The sequence below is a fragment of the Podospora pseudopauciseta genome, chromosome 1 (assembly GCF_035222475.1).
Source record: "Podospora pseudopauciseta strain CBS 411.78 chromosome 1, whole genome shotgun sequence".
Classification (NCBI taxonomy): domain Eukaryota; kingdom Fungi; phylum Ascomycota; class Sordariomycetes; order Sordariales; family Podosporaceae; genus Podospora; species Podospora pseudopauciseta.
In genome coordinates, this window is record NC_085892.1 from 2,099,857 (window position 1) to 2,121,613 (window position 21,757).

Genomic DNA, 21,757 nt, shown 5'->3' on the forward strand with positions numbered 1-21,757 from the left:
CGGCAGGGGGCATGTCACCACAGCGCCAAAACCAACAGATTGTGCTTCCAACCACGAGAAAATAAGTCTTTTGCTATCCAAAAAAGAATCTCCAAGACTTGTTTGTTTCCTATATTTCCCACCATACTACACCAACGCTGACCCCAAAGCGCTGCATCAGAGTGTATGCCTCGGTGCAGCCCACCTCTCCCCATCCACAAAGTTTGCCTCTCCATCCTGCATTACCACCGCCAGATTCCACCTTTTCAAGCCAGGAAAGAAGTTACCCTCTTCTTTTCCCCCTTCTCCCTCTTCCCTCTGATCCATGTCAGCCCACATGAGCTTGCACTTCTTGGAGACTTGCTCATAACCCCCCATCTTGACCCACTCCTCCCCCGTTCCCGGGAGCTCTTCTTGGGAAGCCTGGCTATTTTCTGGCAAGGGAGGTTGCACCAAAGTGACGTCGATCCATAACCTTGGAAGCCAGCGATTCGAGAAGGGGAAGGATGGGAGGTAGGGGATCATCTTGAGGGTGCACTTGAATAAGGGGGTGGTGCTGGGGGTTGATTCAGTTGGGTCGTACGGAGTAGTGTGGTCGTGGGGGTAGACTCGGAGGGTTTGGACATTGGGGTTGGATGGGTCGGGGGTTGACCAGGTGAATTTGGCAAGGTGTTTCGGGAGGTTCCAGACTGTGATGCGGTGTTAGACAGGTCCATGAGAAAACAGAGTAGTTGGGAAACAAACGCTTTCGGCCGTTCGAACAGGTGTATTTCTGGCTGACGTAGATTCGGGTGATCCTCATGGCCTTGCCGGTTTTCTTCTTGGTTGAGCTGGCTTGGTCGTCTGGGAGGGGGTATTCGAATGTGCCGGGACAGAGGATGAGTTCGTCGTAGGGGCCGACGGGGGTTTCGTGGTAGCGGATTATCTGGACCATGCTGAGACCCCCGAGGGGTTTGCCTGATGCTTGGGGGGAGGAGAATGAGGACTGGTATTCCAAGGGGTGGTAGGCCTTTTGGGGGAGGTTGGCTGCGGTTTTGGAGGAGGTCCAGAAGGGGATCAGGTACATGGTTGCTTTGGTGTTCCATGGAGGAGGGGCGGCGAGGATAGGTCCTGTTGGGACGGTGTTGGTTGAAGGAGACATTTTGATTGGTGTTTTCTTCTCGGTGTTGAACGGATTACTATGACTAGAGTCGCAATCAGACAGAAATGTCACAGGATTGGAGAGCTGGCGAGAAAAAGTCAGTGTTATTTTGCCTTGGTTTTCGGATGGTTGTGTCTCACATGTCAGCAACCGACCCACCAAAAACCATCAAATCAGGGCCCGAATGGCGTTACATCACTGCATCTGCCAAGCACAGAGTGCATAAGCATCTTGCATAGGGCTAAGCGATTCTGCTCTTGATCTCAAACAACTTGTCTGGGCTTGTCAGCAGCCTGGAATATATCTAGTCACTTGGTTCAACACCATGTTATGTATTTGATTACGGGCGTTGTGGTTAGCGAATAGGACATATTGATGGACGATGAGTGTCACCTAGGATTGCGAGGGAATTGCTACATTGTGTTGAGCTAGGTGTGATGTTGATATCTTCACCATGCCTGAGGATAATGACACTGTCTGTATGTAATTATGCTTTTCAAAGGCCTAGTTACGGCATCATGTCATGGTGCCATTCATCTCTACCACCGGGCACCTCATCATGGAACTAGTGGTGTTTCTCAATGAATGTGGGAGTGCCTCTCCATGGGTATAGGAGTTCCTCTCAGGGGTCATTACACTCTGCAATACTGGTCCTATTTCCAACCGCATAACCCCTCTTTTTCCCAACATAATAATTGTTTCTTAATCTGTATCTTTGAGAATCGTTAGATTGTCTTGAATGCACTAGGAAGGAGCCTCACGTAGTTGCCTGGAGGTACGCTGGTCCGCTCCTTCCCCCTTCTGTTACAAGGTTGCAAAGCCCTCGGAGGAGTTTCGGCACACACACGACTAGTTCTTGTAGGTGTATTTCAACTTCTGCCAGGCTTCGAAACTTTCCTTTGATCTCTCCCGGCCTTCATCAAAGACATCACCATCGTGCTTGGAACGCCTTCTTGTTATGATCCAACCCATCACCACTATCTCGCAACGCCCTCTCACGATCTTGTAAGACCTCCTCACTACCATCGAAGGTATTGATTCTAACCTTTTAGGCCTTTCGATTTCAAAATTACGCCTCGATCTTCTCTCCCAACTCCTTTCAAATCTCTCGATAGGCCTCAATATTATCTTTGAACGCTTAGTCACTATCTTCGAACGCCCAGTCACCAGCTTCGAACGCCTCGTTTTTCTCTTCGAAGACCCTCAATTTCACAATGAACGCGTCCAGCAGTTCTTCCGACTCCTCCATCATCCGGAGAGAGGCTCCTCCAGCTATCGTCAGGAGTAGCAACTTTACCCCCCGCCGGCCTACCACTCCCACCCTGGATAGCTCCCCTGACCCCTCCAACGCCCCTCTTGGTCTCTCCAGCGCCGCTTACTCTGCCACCTATGACGCCTCGTTCGCTCCATCTCCCTTTACCGCTCCCTCCTACTTTGATGCTGAGGAGTTCCACCATCATGTCGTCTGTGCTGTAGCCGAATCTCGCTCAGCCGGCGTTATCGGCCTCGCCACGATCAATTTGAACCTAGCCAGCTCCCAGATTATCACCATTGCCAATGAAAGCAACTATACGACTCTCAAGCAGACTCTCTCTGCCATGCAGCACAAGCCAACCACATTCATCACTCTGCCCCGTATCACTGCGGACCGTGCCTCTTCTAGACTGGCCGAGGTCTTGGAAGACGAAATTGGGTGGCCTACTTACACCACTACGATGCCCAGAGGATGTTGGGACAAAGCTCTTGGAATCATCAACATTGAGTACTACGCCTATAGCGACCAGATTGTCCCTCTCAAAGTCATACTGTCATCTAACAACTTTTACGCCGCCTGCGCCTTCGCGGCCGTACGTATATCATATCCTAATCACTTGGTTGACTGTCATGCTAATGAAATCTAGGTCGTCTCCTACATCGAGAGCTACCATGGCCTCGCAATCCGAGCAGGCGCACTCAACATCGAGTACGTCGAGCCCTCCGGAGTCATGCGGATGGACAAAGCAGCCATCCAAGCATTAGAACTCCTCCGCAACGGGCGCCAAGCCCAACCGGGCGACAACACGTTGTTCGCGTTAGCGAACAACACGCGGACTCCGGAGGGCCGGCGCCTGCTCACGAGGAGCGTCCTCCAGCCGATGACGAACGAGGAGGAGATCAACCTCCACCACGACGCGGTAGAAACTCTGTGTGGCGACGAAGACGTGTTCCGAAAGCTGAGAGATTGGTTGAAGGAGTTCGACGGGATCGACTTGGAGTCTATCTCCGGCTGGGTGAGTGAATACCAGCCCATGTAAAGTATGAGGCTTAGGTAGCAAAGAAAGTCTGACATTTTTGGTTAAGTTGGCAATAGACCATGCTGTGATTCGGCAACCCGTGCAAAGCGGAATCGTGTCGAGCAGTGGTCGGCACATGTCGGCGGCCGTGGGAGCTCATGAGCTCTCACAAGCCGAGGGGGATTTGAGCCGGGTCCTGGGGCTCAAATCCTACCTCAAAAACGTCCAAGCCCTCCACCAACTTCTCCAGGCCGCCGACGTGACCGACCACTTGCTCGCGAGCGTAGCGAGCAAGACCGGCGCCGACAAGACCGGGCCGACCCTCGGCCTCCTCGCGGCGGTCCTCCAAGAAGACGCAGCCTACAGCCGTAGCGCGGCTGAGATTGGGCACGCCCGGATGTGGGCAATCCGGGCGTTGCCCAACGACGCCATCGACCTTGCCCGTGCTGAGCACAGGAGGACGCGTGAGGAGGCCGAGGCCTACTTTGCCCTGAAGCTCGCCCTGTTCCAAGGTAAGTTCGAAATGTTTTGGCTTGTTTTCTTTCTAGTTCTTTCAAGTTCAGGGTTGTTTGCAAGCGCTGCTCTCGTTATATCTGTTACCAGCTGGCAACATTTCTGTTGATGTGAATGTCTTTTGATTTGTGTTTCCACGTTCGTTATGATCTACCTCGCATTTTGGCTATATGGAGGGTGGTTCTGTATTTGTTGTTGACGTTTTTCCCTATCTGCTCTAATTCATGGGCTGTATTGCAGTGCTAATATGACGTAGAGGTGTTGGGTGAAGCCGCTGCCCCGAAACTATTCGATGACAAGGACAAAGGACTGTGCTTCAAGTTCAAGTGGGCGGATGTCCGTCAATATGTCGACACCGACGAGCCGCAGCCCGGGGAAATTTGGGGTCAAGCCAAGATCGGTTGTGTAAGGGTCAACCTCGGAATCCGAAGAGGCGAGCACTACCTGTGCCAGACCGACCGCTTGCTTGAATTGAGCCAGCAACTTCGAGTCCACTCCGATATCATCACCAAGGAAAGCGACAAGTACGTCCTCGAGTTGCGTAACGCCATCGCAGAGGCTGGTTATGTGGCCGACCTCACCTCGATAGCAAAGGCTGTCGCCCAGTTGGACTTGATCTGTTCCCACGCCGAATTAACAACCACCCATGGATATGTTCGCCCAAAGCTCGGCAAGGAACTCGCTTTGATCAAAGCCCGTCACCCCATCATGGAAGCCAGAAGAGGTTTCGTTCCCAACGACGTGTTCTCTGGCGATGACACCAAGTTCGTGGTAGTGACCGGTACAAACATGGGCGGCAAGACGACATACATCAAGACAATTGCCCTCATACAGATTCTCGCTCAGATCGGCTGTTTCGTTCCAGCAGAGAGGGCAGCTGTTCCAATTTGCGACCGAATCTTTGTCCGGTCTGCAACCAACGACAATGCCGCAGGCAATGCCGGTACATTTGCGGTAGAGATGGACGAAATGTCTGTCATTTTGCAGTAAGTCTTGCCATTCTCCTGCGTCTCTGCAGACACCTAACTCTTCATGCAGCGGCGCCACCAACAAGAGCTTGGTGATCATTGATGAACTTGGTCGAGGAACCTCCACCGCCGAGGGTCTAGGACTCGCCGCCGCCATGGCAGAAGAGCTCGTAAAGAAGAAGTCTCGTGTCTTTTTCGCCACCCATTTCCTCGACCTGGGTAAGTCGGGTCCCTTGCCTCGATAGATGCCCTGAAGTAATACTGACCACGTCTTCAACCTTTTTAGGCAAAATGTTGAATGCCTGGCATCCATCGCAAGTTCTTAACGTCCACATGACCAGCCATGGTTCTGTCGAGGACGGCCACGCCACGATTTCCCTCCCCCACACCGTCGTCGCCGGCCCGGTGAACAATTGGGATTACGGCCTGGAGCTCGCCAGTCGTTACTTCCCAGCAAGCCTCATCGAGAGTGCCAGACACTGGTCAAAATATCACCAAGAGCAAGCAGAGCTTAGCCGCAAAGAGAGGACGTCAGCCGAGATGAAGAGCGCAGCGGAGGTCGCCCTTATGCATCATATGGAGCAGGCGCTGTCTTCGCAGATGAGTAACATGGAGTTGGCGGAGAGATTGGAGGTGGTGACCGATCAGTACAAGGCCTTGGAAGAGAGAGGTGAGGTGTCGAATGAGGGCGGTGAGGCGTCGAATGATAATGCCGAGGCCTAAGGGTTGTTTTTTGAGATATATCGCAGGGGGGATGGCATTATATGGAGAGATGGAGGAAAATAATAGGGATAAGGGTAGATTTTGGGCCATATGTTATGGTTTTATCATGCGTTATTTGTTGGGACATGTATCATGGCGTTTCTCATGCATTACTTGCTTTCTTGTAGGCGTACAATGAAACAATCGGAGCGTATCTTTGGCAGGAAGATGCATATCATCTGTTTTTTTTCATCTCTTTCTGCTATACAGGTGTATCCCCAGGCCCTGCCCCATGAGCACCTACACTTAAAGGATGGAAATGACCCCGAGGCGACACACCGTTCTTTGTGGCAAGAATGAAGTTGTTCTAGAACCTACTTGCCCGTAGTAGATCTCAAATGCGGTATTGGAGGAAATACGATGAATAAGGTTGTGGCAATGTTCGCTCGGTGAGATTGCCTAGAAGGTCATAGGTCCATAAAAGTCATCCTTGAGCAGACCGGCAAAGGTGGCCGATTAGCCGCGCGTTCGAGGAGCATGGGACAGTCGTTGACTGGGTTGGTGAATACGAGCAGAGCGGGAAGTGGAAGCTGACAAAGCCAACTGAGGTCTGAAAGATCTCGGTGAATCTGTTGTGCAACAACAGGGGAAGAATCAGATTCAAGAGCCTCAGGAAACCGGTATACGATGAAAAGGCTGCCGAAGGTAGTTGTTGGGCGCTGTTGGTTTGGCGTGTATCGACCAATTGATGTTGAATCTGGAGAGAAAACAGGTGAATCCGCTTGGTTTATAGAAAGAAACTCACTGTGGTATTTGTGAGACTGAGATCGAATGCAAACGAGGTTCTAGGTACAAAGTTGTGAAATTATTGCTGACGCCGTCTGCCAACTAACCCCAGATCCGAGTAATCCGGCTTGCGGAGACTTGCCCAAAGCTACCACAGTCCGCCCTACCACCATGAGCTGCCAGCTTCGACTCCAACCACCCGCTGGTTGATCGCTAATCTAACTGGTGAGTACCTTAATCCCGAATTACTTGCATTAGCTGACTGTTACCAGATATCCTCCAGGGCTGCAGATCGCTGGTCGCTTGTCATGGGTTCCCGAGTGCTGGGTTTTAGCGGAAATCCGAGCAGAACCACCCACCACGACGTATTCGCAAGCTCAGTTGCGATATGGATGAATCGAGGGAGCCACATGGGGCTGGTGATGGTTCAGCTGGCCAACTTGCTCTTATCGGTCATCGATATGCCCCGAAATGAACGCAGCTGCGGGAGGCATAAGGGCACCACTGGTCGAGCTGGGGGCTGGGAGGCGGTCAACTGATGCCGCTTCGCAGATGGCTTACACCAACTAGCTGCGCCTCGAGGGTCAGGATGACGGGAGGGTTGGGACAAGATATTAAAGAGTATGGTGTTCGGTCTGGGGTATGGATGGCTGTATAAAGGGCTGCCATTGTCAAGTATCAAGGACGATACAGACAGAGCAGTCTTGACAGAATACATCACAAGAAAGCACAACATTAACTTCAGCAGAAAACATGAGCACTACAGGCAACATTGCGATTACTGGGATTCCTACCACGGCCGGTCCAGATGGTAACACGATCCAACCATGCCGACATGCTGGGGCCGAGTTTGACACAGGCTGACATTGAACAGGATCGTTCCCCCTTCGCCGAGAGCTCCGGGACCTCCAGCGCAACTATCCTGACCACTTCAACCTCCTCGTCCTTGCGCTGAAGGACTTCCAAGCCCTCAACGAGTCAGTCCAGACATCCTACTACCAGATCGCTGGTATCCATGGTCTGCCCTACAAGCCTTGGAACAACGTCGGCAGCAACAGTGACTGGCAGTCGACAAGCGGGTTCGGGGGGTACTGCACCCATTCCTCAATTCTCTTCTTGACATGGCACCGTCCGTACCTTGCTCTCTTCGAGCAGGCTCTGTACAACTCCATCCAGAAGATTGCCAACCAGTTTCCTCAAGGCCCCCTTCGAACCAAGTATGTCGAGGCGGCCAAGACATTCCGCATGCCTTACTTCGACTGGGCTAGCCAGCCACCTTCTGGGTCTTCAGCTTTCCCCAGTGTTTTTACGGCCCCGAGCCTCCAAGTGGTTGATGTGGATGGCAAGACCAAGTCCACTGCCAACCCGATCTACCGCTTCGTGTTCCACCCGGTGAACCCCTCGCTGGGCGACTTTCCTAGACAGGTATGGACCTTCTTACTCAAAGGTAGGATATTGAGATGGCTGACAACCTGATTCCAGTGGAGCCGGTTTCCAACAACTGTCCGCTACCCCAACCCGAGAACTGGGCAGTCTCAGGATAACCGCGTGGCACCCATCCTGGCCAACGAGCTGGCTTCTCTTCGCACCAACGTCAGCCTTCTTCTGCTGTCTTACACTAACTTTGACGCCTTCAGCTTCAACAGATGGGACCCGAACATGACCCCTGGCGAGTTCGGCAGTCTTGAGGACGTACATAACGAGATCCACGATCGAACTGGAGGAGGCGGGCACATGTCTTCTTTGGATGTGTCATCGTTTGATCCCCTGTTCTGGTTCCATCATACGTAGGTCTTCGTATCAAGGTGTGTACAACAGCCTTTGCTAACTACGAGGCAGCAACGTCGACCGTCTCTGGGCCATCTGGCAAGACCTCAACCCCGACAACTTCTTGACCCCCCGTCCAGCCCCTTACTCGACCTTTAACTCGACGGAAGGCGAGTCCCAGACCAAGGACACCCCCCTGACCCCCTTCTGGGACAAGTCAGCTACCAAGTTCTGGACCTCAGAGGAGATCAAGGATACCACGACCACCTTCGGCTACGCCTACCCCGAGACTCAAGAGTGGAAGTACAGGACCGGCTCCGAGTACCAAACCTCCATCCGACAGGCAGTCACAACCCTCTACGGCACCAACGTCTTTGCCAATTTCGCCGCTGCCAACGTCCAGGCCAGAGCCACCGAGCACACAGAGCTGATCAAGAGCCTGTCCCTCGCCGCTCCTCCCCCTTCGGCTCCTATCACAGCAGAGAAACCCCTCCTCATCACCCAAGAGATGAAGGCCAGCCCCATCCCCGAACATCTCCAACACCTCGCCCCGAACAACAAGTACCCCGAATGGGTGGTCAACATCCGCGCCCAGAAACACGGCCTCCACGGTGCCTTCCGCGTCATCGTCTTCCTCGGCCCCATTGACGAGTCCGACCCTGACTCTTGGCAGACAGAGTTCAACACTGTCGGCCGTGTCTCTGTCCTTGGGCGCTCCACTCAAGGACCGACAACCACCAAGTGCGCTAAGTGCATCACTGATGCGGCAGATGAGCTGATGATCTCTGGGACGGTGCCTTTGACCTCGGCCCTGTTGCAGGATATTGTCAATGAGAATACTGGCTTGCAGAGCCTGCAGCCAGAGGAAGTGGTGCCGTATTTGAAGAAGGAGCTCAAGTGGAAGGTGACGATGTTTGAGACTGGGGCGGAGAAGGATTGTGGGGAGGTTCCGGGGTTGAGGGTGAGTGTCACTAGCACCGAGGTTACTATTGGGGAGGATGGGCTACCGGATTATTCGGGGGTGTATACCGTGTATCCGGAGATCACGGATGGAAAGCCGGGTGGTATGAGAGACGGTGAGCACATCTAAGGGGACGAGAAAGCACATGTAGGAGATGGGAACGCAGGATGGAAATGAACACAATAGCACAAGAAACTGGGTATCAAAATTTCAGCCAACGTAGCAAATAACGAAATAACGAAGACCATGCTTTTATCGCCCAAACGCCGTTCCAAAATGCCCAACCGAAACCGTGCCAAAACAACAAGTCGCCCATCATCTAGAAAGCAATCCGACGTTTCCGCCCCGTGTACTTGCTCGTAGCCTTGACAACCTTTCCCTTCCTCTCCATCTGTTCCTTCTTCTTGATAATCCACTGCTTGCTACCCTTCTTGATCTCCCCCTTCCCAGACGACCTGCCCTGCCTCCGGTTATCCACCACATCCACCCCCTCCATATTCTCAACCACACCGGTAATATCCCCGCTCTTGGTATTGGCCACCGCGCTCTGACCCGCCGTCAAGACCAAGTAAACCTTTACATTCTTCGTATCAGGATCATCCTCAAGCATACCCGCCCCAAAACCAGCCTTGACCGCAGCAGAAGTGATCATCTGCTTCTGGACATCGTTCTTTGGATAAAACTGACACACCGCCCTCCCACCCCGCTTCAAGCTCTGATACAACCCCCCGAAAAACCTCGCCAACCTCTGCTGGGGAGAGGTCTCGCTGCTCTCGGCGTTGCAAAGCCACTGGATGGCGCTGATGCTGATCGCTGCGTCGAAGGTGCCGGCGCGGAAGGGGACGCCCTGGCCGATGTCGGCGAGAAACAAGTCGCCTTCTACGTCGCGCTGCAGGGCGACGTCGAGCATGGAAGGGGAGATGTCCATGCCGATCCAGACGTGAGGTCCGCCTTCCTCGGGGGGGATGTCGGAGAGGATCTCGCCTGAGAGGCCGGAGCCGCAGCCGACGTCGAGGATGAGGGAGGGGGTTTTGAGGTCGAGGAGCTCGAGGGCGCGGCGGGTCATGGAGGCTTGGATGTTCTGGATGCGGGAGGAGGTGGTGTACTTGCGGGCTTCGACGTCGTCGTAGTGGACGTCTGCGAGGAGGGTGTCTTCGGGGCGGGACATGGTGGGTGGTTGGGGGTTAGGTATTTACTAGGTAAAGCGCAGTTGTAGATAGTCACAATTCGCGATGCGCTCGAGAGGCTGTGGAGGGGGTCGCTGGTTAAGTTGGACTGTGGACTTGGGTCGCAAGCTTTGGCTGGGGAGCTTGGGAAATTCTACGATAAGGATTTTTTGGAAAGATTATGGTGGGGCGGGTGGGTGGTCTGCAGGGTTCTCGGTGCGCTGGGCGACAAAATGAATTGCGCCTCGAAGCATATATCCACAGCTCGAGTGAACAATAAGAATGATATATGTTAAATGAGTAGCTGCTTTTACATTAGTTACTCCTATTACAACATCAGAAGCATACCTATACAAGTGCTCCAACTAGTTGCAGTTGCGAACTTCAAGATCTTGCCGTTATCTAATCGGGATCAACAATGTACCGAATCCCGGTAGTTGACTGCTTATAGTGGAGATGCTGCTACACTAAAAAACAGCGCATGGCCCGTCGCCCAAAATGCGGGAACGCGCCAAGCTTTCAATTAACACGCGTTCGCTTTCAGGGGGCAGCTGCCATTGACGTCGTTGAACACCTATGCTGGATTGTGGTTGCCCATACAAACCCGGCCTATGTGCCTAATAGAAGAACCCAGTACCGATTGAAGTGTACTGCTGAGACTTGTATTCTCCGACAAGCACTCTCGAAGAATCTGTCCCTTTTTCGAGACGCCTTGAAGCTGTCTTCAAGAGGTCTTCTTGTTTCCCCAATACTACCTCATCTGCGCCGACAACACCCTTTTTGCTTCTCAACGGCCTTTTCCTCTCTCGATAACCCTACCTTTCGCTTCAAGAGACCTCGAATAGCTGCTCAACATGTGGATCTTGCCGTTGGTCGGATACCTCGGGTCGATCGTGGGCTTTGGCTTCATGACCCTGGCCATAGGTATGCTCCCTTGCATGCGTTCAAACTATCTTGAGAGGGCCATATGGTCGCTTCATATACCTTTGTCTTTTCTCCATATCACTCTGAAGATAGCCTGGATACCGCCCACTTTCTTTCCGATGTCTGTTAGTGACCGTCGAATGCGTCTCGCGATCGTTCGAATGGCTTTAAAACGGACCCAATACACCTTCACTTTCGCTGACGTGCTTCCAATATAGCCTCCGGCCTCTACTACCTCTCTGAACTCGTCGAAGAGCACACCGTCATCGCGAAGCGCTTCCTCTCCAAGCTCATTTACTCGATCATGGCCCTCCAGCTTCTCCTCTGCGTCGTCGACCGCTTCCCCTTCTTCCTCACCGTTCTCGGCATCTTCTCGCACTTTATCTACTTAGGCAACATGCGGCGCTTCCCCTTTGTGAAACTCACCGACCCCTTGTTCCTCGCCTCGTGCGGTGAGTTGCCCCCGTCCCGACCCAAGTACCTACCGATAAAGCGTAAAACTAACCCCTCTCTCTGTCCAACAGCCCTCGTTTTAATCAACCACTACGTCTGGTTCAAACACTTCTCCCACCACCAAGAACGCGCCTACCAAAACGTCTCCTATTACGACACTCCTGACGACATCCCCACCTTCACTGAAATCGCCTCATACTTTGGGCTCTGCGTCTGGCTCGTTCCCTTCGCATTGTTTGTTTCCCTCTCAGCAAGCGACAACGTCCTCCCCACCATGGGAAGCGGGAGCAGCGGTGACTTCTCCTCGTCGTCTACATCAAACGGCAGCAAAAAGAGAGGACAGGGCATGTTCAAGGCGCTGGTGGATGGAGTCCTAAATACAATGGCCGAGTTGGGCAACATGACGGGGTTGAAGAAGCTGGAGGATAGGCTCTAGGAGCGCCTCGCAAGAAACACAGTTGAATCAAGAAAAGGATTGGAGAATGAGCAAAGGCCGAATGAGCCGGATCTGGGAAACGCCGCGGTGGAGTTTGTGGCTATGCGTGACTGGAAGAAACGGCTTCGCGGCAGAATTCAAGGCTTGCGATCGCAGCCGGACGAGCAAGGGCCTTGGCGCGTGAGCGAGCAAGTTCGCTTGTGGGCGGTGCTGGCCGGGCAAGATTGGGCGTGAGAGCACGCGACGGGGGTGGGGGGGCTATGGCGAGCATACGTTTTGGAAGGGGAGGAGACGAGAGTAGGTGGGCTTTTTGTTCCGTGCTCCAACACTGGAGATAGTATGGAAGTTGTGTTTGGCTAACGGAGGAATTTTAGGAATGGCCTTGCTATGACCGGTTGTCCCCTGGGATCTAGTTGATCCCATACATCTATAGAGCCAAAGCCGAGCTGTCGAAGCCGGGCCGCTGAAAGAACTGGGTCTGTCTCGATGTTTGACCGCAGTATTGTTCTCCTCTTTGTGATAGTGTTGTTGACGTTGCTTGTTTCACTTGTTCGTCTGCTGTCCGGTAATTTATATCCTCCCCCGCTGCCAACTTGACATGAGAGCCAGCTCCCTATTGCTATCTATCTACCTACTTACAATGCGCCTTCGCACAATCGGCCCAGTACTTCCTCTGCAGCCCGTCAAAATCGATCTCTATGCCCGCAACCTCCACTCTCGGCAGCTCAGCGAACCTTGTCTTGCCGTCCTTCTCGATTTCCATGATAAGATCCCTTTGTGCGTCGAGGTCTCTCTGGAGCTGGTCTAACTTGGAGGGATCGATGCAAGTGCAATCTTCTCCATTAAGAACATGCGTACAGACCGCTTCTCTCTGTTTGCCTTTTTCTGAAGAGCTAGGGCCGATGAGCTCTAAGCTAAGGAGAGTGTTGGGTCCGGGGTAGTTGCTCAAGAGGTGAGGAGTTGGAGGAGCAGGGTTGACCCGAACGTCGCCTGGTTCGGTGGTCATTCCATCTGAAGGATCATCGTACAGTTCGCCTGGGTCCTCTTCCAAGTCCTCTTCAACGACCTCCAGGGCCGGGACCCCCCTTTCTTGGTTCGTCGACCGGATGCTCTCTGCATCAGTCCAGTTCCAGTTCGAATTCGCCCTTTCTGAGCCACCCCACCGACTACTACTGCCATCGGGGGGGTCGTCCGTGCCCCATTCATGCATGGGTCTTATCCATGATCGACGAGAGATGGTTGTTTGGGACCTGTTCGATTGGGTTCTGATCTCGTCGTCCTCCGCGGCCGTGGTGAAGATCTCTGTCCACCCATCTCCAGACACAGAGGATGCAGTAAAGGACTCGTCGTCGATATCCGGGAATGCGGATGGTGAAAGCAAGGCTTGGCTGAGGGCTTGGTCTAGGTCAGGTCCAGATCGAGGTGCCGCGTCGGATGAACGCATAACGTCGTCGAGAAGGACAAGGGTGCCTTCGAACTGAGCCGCTGCTCGAATGGCTCCCTGTGAGGGGTCATGGGTATCTAATGATGGCTCCATCACGTGTTTGCAGCATAGAGGCGATGCGATTCTGGGTTGCGTGTGAGGCGCGGGAGTGGTCGCGGTAGCGCCTCAGGAGTACCAGTCGTGCCATCTTATACTCCCACCTCTTCAGTGTCGGCCGGCCATGTAATTGTGCCCCAAGGTGCCCGACTTTCAGCCCACGACACTTCCATTCCCCACAACTCTACGTGGCTCATCCCTTCTGACCGACGGAAAATGGCAGTGGGGTACAACAGTCAACTCTTTGCTTCGGTTTGTGGTAGGGAAAACAGATACCCGGACTCAAGTCTGGGTAGATGGATTTGCTCCGGCTCGGTTTGCCCTTGATACTCCAGGCGTGCCCGTGTTACGAAGCCAGTGGACGTGCGCTGTTGTCATGGACGCTTTGCAGATTTGCAGGGCGAGCGAGTGCCTTTTTCTCGCCTGCTGTACCACCCCCACCGGGTCTTTTCCTGTCCTCTGACATTTTGACAGAGCTGTCTATTCCCTCTTTCTACTCTATTCTGAGGCTCTACATGGGTTGGGGGAACTCTTTTCCATCGATTGCACATCGGATAGGAGCCATCTAGACGATCCCGAGCAATGCACGCTTGTCTACACGTCCGAAAGCAGCGCCCCCATGACCCGCATCAGCCGTCCTTTGACTTATTCGCCAGCGTGGTCCCTACCGACCACGCATCATTACTGCCCGGTCTAGACCTGCTGTCCCCTTGGAACCCCTTACTCAGACGCACCCATTAGTAAGACACCCCACGCTCGACGTCAAATCCAGACAGTCAAGCAACGTCCCACAACACACCGCGGAACGCACAGCAACCGCGGGATCTCAGGCGTCACGAACAGAAAAGGAAACGGAAATGATGATAAAGCAGTTAGTTCTACCCTTCAACACCAAAAGAAAGAGATGAGTGACAAAAGGACCCTGGCCCGTACCACTCCCATGTCTCCCCATCCTCCCCCCCTTCCCTCCCTCGGACATCTTTCCCTTCCCTTTCCCTAACAAGAAAGAATTCCACTACCTCTTTGCACCGCATAAAAGCAGTATCATCAAACACCCCAACGTCGATCCCGACCTTGATCACATCTTCGGGTCGGTTATCTCCCCTCTCCTCCGTCCTCCTCCGCATCTCGGCCTGACAGGTACCACGTGCTACCAAAACCCCCATATCAGTTTGTGCTATGTGCGTTTCCCCCTCTCTTGTTCACACAAACTAGCGATTTTGCAACACCGTGCACAGCAGGAGGAGGGAGGGCACGAAATGGAACCGGCTATCAGAGCTTTACATCGGCCATCGGCCAGATGGATTATGGGGGGTTCGTTCTCGTGACAGACTGACGGGATGGTGGTGTCAGTGACCGTGCGGACTCGGAAGAGTCGGCGTGTTGTGTGGGACCGAAGGGGCTGGTTGGTTTCGCGATGGAGTCGCTCTGGCTGTTGTAGATATCTGGGCATTCATTCACCAGAACGACATCATACTTCGGCTGCAGAGTCGTCGGTATCAGAGAAAAAGAGAGAGGTGGATGGAGAAACGTAGAGATATCTGATAGATACTACCGAAGGGACAGAAGTGCCCTCGGGCTGACTGTCAAAAAAGCGCTCATATTGCGGGAGTTTGGGCGAAGGTTGTGTGACAAACATGTTGAAGCTCGAAGTAGACACCAAGGTCACAAAAATGGCCGGACGCCAAATTGCCAAAACTGCAGTAAAGGGGATACCAAAAACAATCATCATGTCCCGAAAGGGGTGAGAGAAATTACAAAAGTTGATGCCCACAGCCAGAATCGAACTGACGACCTCATCATTACTAGTGATGCGCTCTACCACTGAGCCATGCGGGCTGACCTGACATGTTGAACATGTCAACGGCAATACCCTTTAACAAACGAGTGCCGCTGAAAGCAACGGACCAAGAGATTCCTTCCTTCCTGATCCTCTCCCTCTTCAAAAGAGCATCCACGAATGGGGATGGTGTCGAGCCATTAGCATTATCTCTCAAAGCCAAGAACTATATCAGGCAGAAAGCGGGGCCTGTTGTCTCCCTCTACCCTCCTACCTACCAAGAAATCGACACCCCTTTGTCCAAGCAATCATGTCACCAGCAAACAATAACAATTGCCAGCGGTCGTGATATATGAGCTATCAGAAAAGCATGGTACTTTGGCAAAAAAGAAAGATAAAAATAAAAACCCTCTCTTGTATTAGGACCCGACGCTCTGGATGTGACAGAATGCTCCGGCGTCAACCGACGACGACGGATGATGGAGGCACGTCGATCTCGATGAAGCTGGCAACATGTGGCCAAAATGATTTTACCTTGCCACCCCGGATGAACGATGCAACAAGAAACACACTTTGACCACATGTCTGACCGGCTTGTGGAAGTGAAATGTGAGATTGTATGTTGTGGCCGAAGTCGGCTTGAGGATGGCGTCTAACTCTGGGGCATGAACGGTTGGGGATCAAATCGCAGGGCTTTCTTGGTTGACCGAAAAGATAATGCTGACTAGGTAGGTAGGTACCTTACATACACCGCTTCAAGTTCACGAGTACACGGGAGCATGAGGTTTATGAGCATCAGCCCATCTTGTCCGTTGCTTCATCGCCCACGAGCAAAAGTTTGGGGCTTGGATTATCTCATAAAACACAACAGTCAAACCCAGTAAGCAAGCCGAGCTTAATATCACACATTCATCAATGATGCTGATGGTGAGCTACTCCAAAGACACGAACAGTGATGAAACGCAGAGCGCCTGGCAAAACCACAGTACGTGGTCGGGTCATGAGGACGAAGCATCCGAGCAGACCTGGCAGAATCATTCAGGTCTCATATGTAACAGAAGACTGCATGGTGTAGGTACACACTGACGAGCTGTCTAACCCGCCTCATCATCCGTCACAAAGCTCCCATCCCCTTGGTATACATCATTCAACATTCCCCAAACTCCACCCATCCTCACGCCGAAATTAACAACCTGTCCTGGGTATAGTAAAACAAACTCATGACGCCCCGCTCACACTACCGTCATCTGCCATCAGAACAAGACATGACAAACATACAGGCCGGCCTGTAGAAAAAGTAAGAACCCCGGGGATGAGCCAGCAGGTGGTGTGCCCGCCTTCACCTTGTCGATCGACAAGGCCATCCTCGTCATTACTCGAAAAGGCTCGTCCACCCATCCGCGCGTGGTCGCTGACCACCTACCCTCGCCCTATCATAAAGAACCTCCTCTAATAACCCTGACCTGCCCCTGCCCAGCCCTCGGACTCCCCGGCCCCCCCAAAGGTGGCACCAAATACTCCGACGGTCTTCGACTCCCATACTCTGACGGCCGTCTACTCCCACCCCCACCATCAAACCCACCCGCCACACTCCCATGCCGTTCCCTAAACACCCTCTCCGGCGGCACCAACACATCATCCCCATCGTCCCCTTCCTCGTGACTAACCCTCCCTCTCCCATTCTGGTGCCAAGCCATCTTAAAGCCTTCCACCCCTTCCCTATCCACCACCGCCCCCCCTTCCTGTTGTTCCTCCTGCCACCGTCCCGGTATCCTCACCCCAGACCTGATCCACAAAGTCTTAAACTCCTCCGCCAACACAGCCCAGCTAGTCGCCGCAAAAATAACGGCATTCCACAACCCTTGAAGCGGCAACACGACGGCAGAAGCAAGATTGAGCGAGTAGCTCGTCGTAGCTGGGTACATGAGAGCGTAAACGCGGTTGATACTGCTCGGCGTCCACGTCACGAGCACTGAGATTGCAAAAACAAACGAGGTCCGGAGATAGGCCAGCTTGATCGGGTCCAGGTTGACAAGCTTGTACCGAAACTTCTTCCACGCCTGACCGACGTGGTCAAACCTGGTCTTCAACCAATTTTGCCTGTTGACATTCGCGACAGAGGCGGACCGGCATCTTGGGGCAGAGGAAACGCTCGAGATAGTCTTGAACGGGTTCGAGTGCTGGGTTCGAGAGCACGAGTGCGAGGTGGGCGATCTCCCAAAGTCGTCGGAGTCGAGGGACTCGGCGGGCGATACCCACGGGTGGAGGGTGGCGGCTGGTGGCTGAGGGGCGGTGGCCATGGCATGGCGGTGGGCGGGCGGTAGGACAGGTGTGATGCTTGACGCGCCGGTGGGTGTCGAGGGCGGGGTCGCTTCGTGCTGCTGGTCGTGAGTGCCATCCGTCAAGGTCGAGGCGTGCGAGGAGCACTCTGCCGCTTCGGCTGTCACTTGGACCTCGGTCGTCACGGTGCCATAGCATGCGCCTCTTCTGTCGTCGAGTTGGGGTTCCTAGCGCGGTTGTTCATGTCAGCATGTCAAACACCCACGGGGCTAAAACGAAGCAGAGGAAAGAGAAAGAGAAGGGGGGAAACATTTGGAAATGACGTAGTAGGGTGTGACAAACACCTCGCCCCGCGAGACGAGAGCGCAAGAACAGAAAGAATGATAAAGGGAAAAAAAAAAAGGGGCACCTTTTCCGCTGATCCTCTGAGGTCGGTGCCGGAGGCGTCCTTGGCCTGGTTGCTCAGTGTGAGGTTCCTCAACTGGTTACGCTGGTGAAACACATGGTAGCCGACTGCCACGTAGATGAGAGCAGACAGCGCGATGCAAGTCCAGATTGGTAGGTAGTAGAGAAAGATGCGCAGCTGATTGTACGCGTCGGCAATCCAGCACCACAGCTAAAAGCAAGTGTCAGCATCTTTGTATCATGAAAGTGGGAACCGAGGCCGCCATTGGAGCCGAAGTCGTGGTGTCGGTATCGAGCTGAATGTGACGAGACCCTCGGTAGGTACGAGAGAGGTGTTGCGAGATGGGATGGAAAAGAGGACGTACTGTTGCGTTCCCGTACATGTGCACATCGCCAGGCCGATGGAATAACATGACAACTGCCGGGACGGCGGGAACACCGAAGCAAACGACACAGTACATCCAGAGATGTCTGTGAAAGTTGTTCGGGTTGTATGCCATGAAAAAAACCATGTACACATTGACAGCCATGGCAAGCGACCACCAAGGATCCGACTGCATGAACCTGGAGCTCCTATCAGCATCTCGATAAAGTCCAAAAGACAAAGGAAAACTTACATCTCCAGCAAAAACGCTTGAACTTTACATAGCCCAGAGTCATCCCCGGCGACTATTCCAGCATAGCCGATCAAGCAGGCGATGCTGGCCCCAACGTTCGCAATGGAAGCAAAGAGGATAAAAGTGTTGGGTACCGTCCGAACCCGCTTAAACATCCAGTAAGCCCAAAAGATGAAGGAAACCCCCACCAGGCTCAGGGAGGCCCCAAACCGTTCCACATGCTGGATGGTGTCTCGTTCTGTCGATGTCAAATTCATGTAGCCGCTTTGTCCAGGGACAATCTTGAGAGCGGCCATAGCGAGAAAGGAGGAGGGAGACCAAGTGCTGGTCATGAACAGGGATATATTAAATCTCAGACTTTTTTGTTGACAAAAGCGGAAGCTGGTGTGGGAGGTGTGCTTGGTCGGTGGCCGGCGGGGGGGAAGGGGAGGGAGGGGAGCAGCAGTCGCGTGGGTGTGTGGGTGTGGGTGTGTGAGCGAGCGAATGGGTTCGGAATTCAGGTCAGGTCAGTATTCGACGTGGCTGCGCTAGAAGGTAGAAGGTGCATGGGTGAGTGTCAATCCGCAAGATTGGGTGCTCAGAAATTGAAGCTCGCTGGTTTGCTGGCGGGGTGTATAGGTCGATAGATGGCCCAGCTGTGTCTCTTGCGGCTGGCTTAAGCTGGAGCAACTACCTTACCTGCAGCAATACAACCCCTGATCTGAACCTCTACAGGATCTGACGATGGCTGACCTTGTCCTCTCCACTTTCAGCTAGGTAGCTATTTGGTTTCTGCTGGTATTCTGGTGTGATATCGCCAGCCTCGATGTTTGTTTCCGTGTTGGCATGCAGCAGCAGGTGCCTCGCTGTCAGTAGCAGGCCTGGATGGTTACCAGGTACCTGACCCCAGATATCGGGATGAAGCCAAGATGGGAGGAGGCTTGAAAGCCAAGGCGCGGAAGTGACTGAAATGATGTGCCGGGGAGAGACGGTTTGTCTGGGGAAGATGCGGCATGAGACAGCTGAAGAACGGCCGCCACAACGAGTGGTGGAAACAAATCTCGAGGGGGGTGGAAGGCGACCAGCGACACGTCCAAAACGTGCGGGTGCGTGTCTGGTTTTGGTAGGTGCGGATTCTCGAATCGAGTAGAGAGGGAGGGGATCTTTGCCAACACGAAAAAGGGGGCTGATTGTGCTGCTTCTTGGGTCCTGCATCCAGATGCAGTACCTGCACGCCACCTAATTCCGCCAGCAAACCTGCCCCTGATTGGAGATGCCGTGATTTGTCTCCCTGGGTGTGTGGTATTCAGGACATGTGAGGCCTGCATGCACTGTGATATTCAAGCCAGAATGGCGGCGACAGTATCAACTCCGTATGCGTTCTGCCGCATGGGCTAGACACGATCCACCAAGGCTAAACAAGAATAAGGCACACAATGCCTTCCAGTCTGGCAATGCCAAGGCGGGATTTCGAATTGTTGTTTCTCCTCAGATACACTTGGTTGAGCTCTTGTTCGAGGCCGCTCATGGACGATGTCTGAGCTCACTTTTCCTCCCCCTCAGAGTGGGAGTGGGACTTTTGCTCCAAATTGCTCGTGTGACTCGATACCGTGCCATTGCTCTGTGTGATTGGATGTTCCAGCGGAAATCGACAGGACCACAGCATGTGTTCCGGCCGGCCCTCTGTGCTGGGTGCCTCAGCTTGTAAATTGCTTTTAGACCTCTCTGTTCCATCAAGAAACCGAACTTCACCTCAGTCCTCCAGTCATTTGACGTACCTTAGCGGCTAAGTGGTATGTGGGCGTCATGTAGGTTCCAATTATGTATGCATGTTTGATACAACGCAAGTGAGTGTTCGTATGGGGATGAAGTGGGAAGTAGTAAGAGGAGTTTTGAAGGTTCATCATCAGTGAGTGAGTGGTATGCGAGTACCAACCGATGGATAAGGCCAATGAGGCGCCAACAATGATAGTAGCCAATCACACCAAAGCCAATAGCAGGAAAGATGGCGGTTAGCTATCCGAAAGCCGTTACAGAGAAGCAAACATTCGTCAACCGTTTGCTGGGGGGGACTTTGTGGGCGTTCTTGGCACGCATGGCGAAGGGGGGCTTTTTGACAACATGAAGCAAACATGAGATGAACAAACATGGCAGCACAATGAGCCAGGGGTGGATGAGCAAGCCACAAATTTGCCTCGATTGGAACTACTGCATTCTGGGACTAGACCTTCGGCCCGAGGGAAAAAGGAACAGACGTCATCCCGTTCTTCTCGTCCGAGTTTTGCCCAGTATCAACGCCATTGTTTCAAGAGACGAGATGGTGACCTTGACCTACCTACGACGAGCTTTCCATCTCCGAAAGAGGTACAAAGAACGTGGCAAGAACATTCTTCCGTTATCGCCGCGCAGATTTCTGAGTTTCGGGTTGAGGCCTAACTTCTGACCAAAAGTCCCATACTCTCAAGTCGTTACGGAAAGGACGAACCGGGGAGTCGGGCTGTGAGTGCCCCTGTATGGAGCAACCAGGCGGAGAAATTGAGATGAAATATGGATCTCTGTGCTGTCGCTCTCCGGTCAGAAAGGCCTGAGGCAAAATAAATGGACCTTGATGCAGTGTTGTGGAACTTGATTTCTGCGTGAAGCGATCGGACACCCGCGTTCGCACAGACAGGGGCAGCGCAAGCAACGGCCGTCGACCTGACTCCTTCGTCCCTCTTGGAGCGATGCTCGTCATCGATTGGGTGCCTCCTACTTTGGATGAAAACTCAGGCACTGCAACCAAGCAAGTTGATATTCCGCATTTCACTTCTCGTTCGATGGGCATCTTTTGTCTTCGGTCGATCCAGCGTCTGAGGATCAAGGAAAAGAAGAGGCAGGGCAGGGTATTCGGGACAGACTGCATTTTCTATTGATTTATGTAGAGTGGGATCCCGGCTTGGCTGCCGTCGCCATGCGACACAGCGCATCGAGCTGGGCACAAGGCACAGGCATATCCTCGGCCTTCCGGTGAAGCGATGGTTCTGATGTTGTCTTGTTTTCCGTCCTTGTCCTTGACTGTTTCTTCTCAACCGTGAGAGTCACATTTCC

General features: G+C 53.2%; 9 protein-coding genes and 1 non-coding gene across 10 annotated transcripts; 5 read left to right on the forward strand and 5 right to left on the reverse strand.

Annotated features, from left to right (window-relative positions):
• Positions 1–63: 63 nt before the first annotated feature.
• QC763_105710 (uncharacterized protein) lies at positions 64–1,238 on the reverse strand. Its single transcript, XM_062907142.1, has 2 exons — positions 724–1,238; positions 64–668 (listed from the first exon to the last, which is right to left on the reverse strand). Exons 1-2 carry the CDS (start codon positions 1,118–1,120, stop codon positions 157–159), a joined length of 909 nt encoding a protein of 302 aa, XP_062770062.1. The 5' UTR covers positions 1,121–1,238; the 3' UTR covers positions 64–156.
• A 744-nt stretch (positions 1,239–1,982) lies between these two features.
• Positions 1,983–5,720, forward strand: QC763_0006930 (uncharacterized protein). Its single transcript, XM_062905141.1, has 7 exons — positions 1,983–2,125; positions 2,173–2,967; positions 3,022–3,390; positions 3,461–3,905; positions 4,163–4,892; positions 4,945–5,093; positions 5,161–5,720. Exons 2-7 carry the CDS (start codon positions 2,335–2,337, stop codon positions 5,595–5,597), a joined length of 2,763 nt encoding a protein of 920 aa, XP_062770063.1. The 5' UTR covers positions 1,983–2,125; positions 2,173–2,334; the 3' UTR covers positions 5,598–5,720.
• A 116-nt stretch (positions 5,721–5,836) lies between these two features.
• QC763_105740 (uncharacterized protein) lies at positions 5,837–9,727 on the forward strand. Its single transcript, XM_062907143.1, has 4 exons — positions 5,837–7,173; positions 7,237–7,787; positions 7,845–8,149; positions 8,202–9,727. Exons 1-4 carry the CDS (start codon positions 7,116–7,118, stop codon positions 9,217–9,219), a joined length of 1,932 nt encoding a protein of 643 aa, XP_062770064.1. The 5' UTR covers positions 5,837–7,115; the 3' UTR covers positions 9,220–9,727.
• BUD23 (18S rRNA (guanine1575-N7)-methyltransferase) lies at positions 9,410–10,258 on the reverse strand (the record flags this gene model as incomplete). Its single annotated transcript, XM_062907144.1, has 1 exon — positions 9,410–10,258. One exon carries the CDS (start codon positions 10,256–10,258, stop codon positions 9,410–9,412), a length of 849 nt encoding a protein of 282 aa, XP_062770065.1.
• A 503-nt stretch (positions 10,259–10,761) lies between these two features.
• SVP26 (erv26 superfamily protein) lies at positions 10,762–12,069 on the forward strand (the record flags this gene model as incomplete). Its single annotated transcript, XM_062907145.1, has 3 exons — positions 10,762–11,180; positions 11,399–11,632; positions 11,705–12,069. The coding sequence occupies exons 1-3, from the start codon at positions 11,111–11,113 to the stop codon at positions 12,067–12,069; spliced, it is 669 nt and encodes a 222-aa protein (XP_062770066.1). The 5' UTR covers positions 10,762–11,110.
• A 260-nt stretch (positions 12,070–12,329) lies between these two features.
• On the forward strand, positions 12,330–12,877 carry QC763_0006970 (uncharacterized protein; the record flags this gene model as incomplete). Its single annotated transcript, XM_062905142.1, has 2 exons — positions 12,330–12,366; positions 12,735–12,877. 2 exons carry the CDS (start codon positions 12,330–12,332, stop codon positions 12,875–12,877), a joined length of 180 nt encoding a protein of 59 aa, XP_062770067.1.
• Positions 12,701–13,606, reverse strand: QC763_0006980 (uncharacterized protein; the record flags this gene model as incomplete). The annotated part of the gene is made up of 1 exon (XM_062905143.1): positions 12,701–13,606. The coding sequence occupies one exon, from the start codon at positions 13,604–13,606 to the stop codon at positions 12,701–12,703; it is 906 nt and encodes a 301-aa protein (XP_062770068.1).
• A 1,770-nt stretch (positions 13,607–15,376) lies between these two features.
• Positions 15,377–15,448, forward strand: QC763_0006990. The gene has a single exon. It is a non-coding gene; the product is annotated as a tRNA-Thr (tRNA).
• Positions 15,449–16,184: 736 nt separating this feature from the next.
• Positions 16,185–19,023, reverse strand: QC763_105770 (uncharacterized protein; the record flags this gene model as incomplete). The annotated part of the gene is made up of 4 exons (XM_062907146.1): positions 16,185–17,896; positions 18,079–18,285; positions 18,440–18,638; positions 18,692–19,023. 4 exons carry the CDS (start codon positions 19,021–19,023, stop codon positions 16,823–16,825), a joined length of 1,812 nt encoding a protein of 603 aa, XP_062770069.1. The 3' UTR covers positions 16,185–16,822.
• Positions 19,024–19,197: 174 nt separating this feature from the next.
• On the reverse strand, positions 19,198–19,685 carry QC763_0007010 (uncharacterized protein; the record flags this gene model as incomplete). Its single annotated transcript, XM_062905145.1, has 3 exons — positions 19,198–19,218; positions 19,424–19,536; positions 19,571–19,685. The coding sequence occupies 3 exons, from the start codon at positions 19,683–19,685 to the stop codon at positions 19,198–19,200; spliced, it is 249 nt and encodes an 82-aa protein (XP_062770070.1).
• Positions 19,686–21,757: the final 2,072 nt, after the last annotated feature.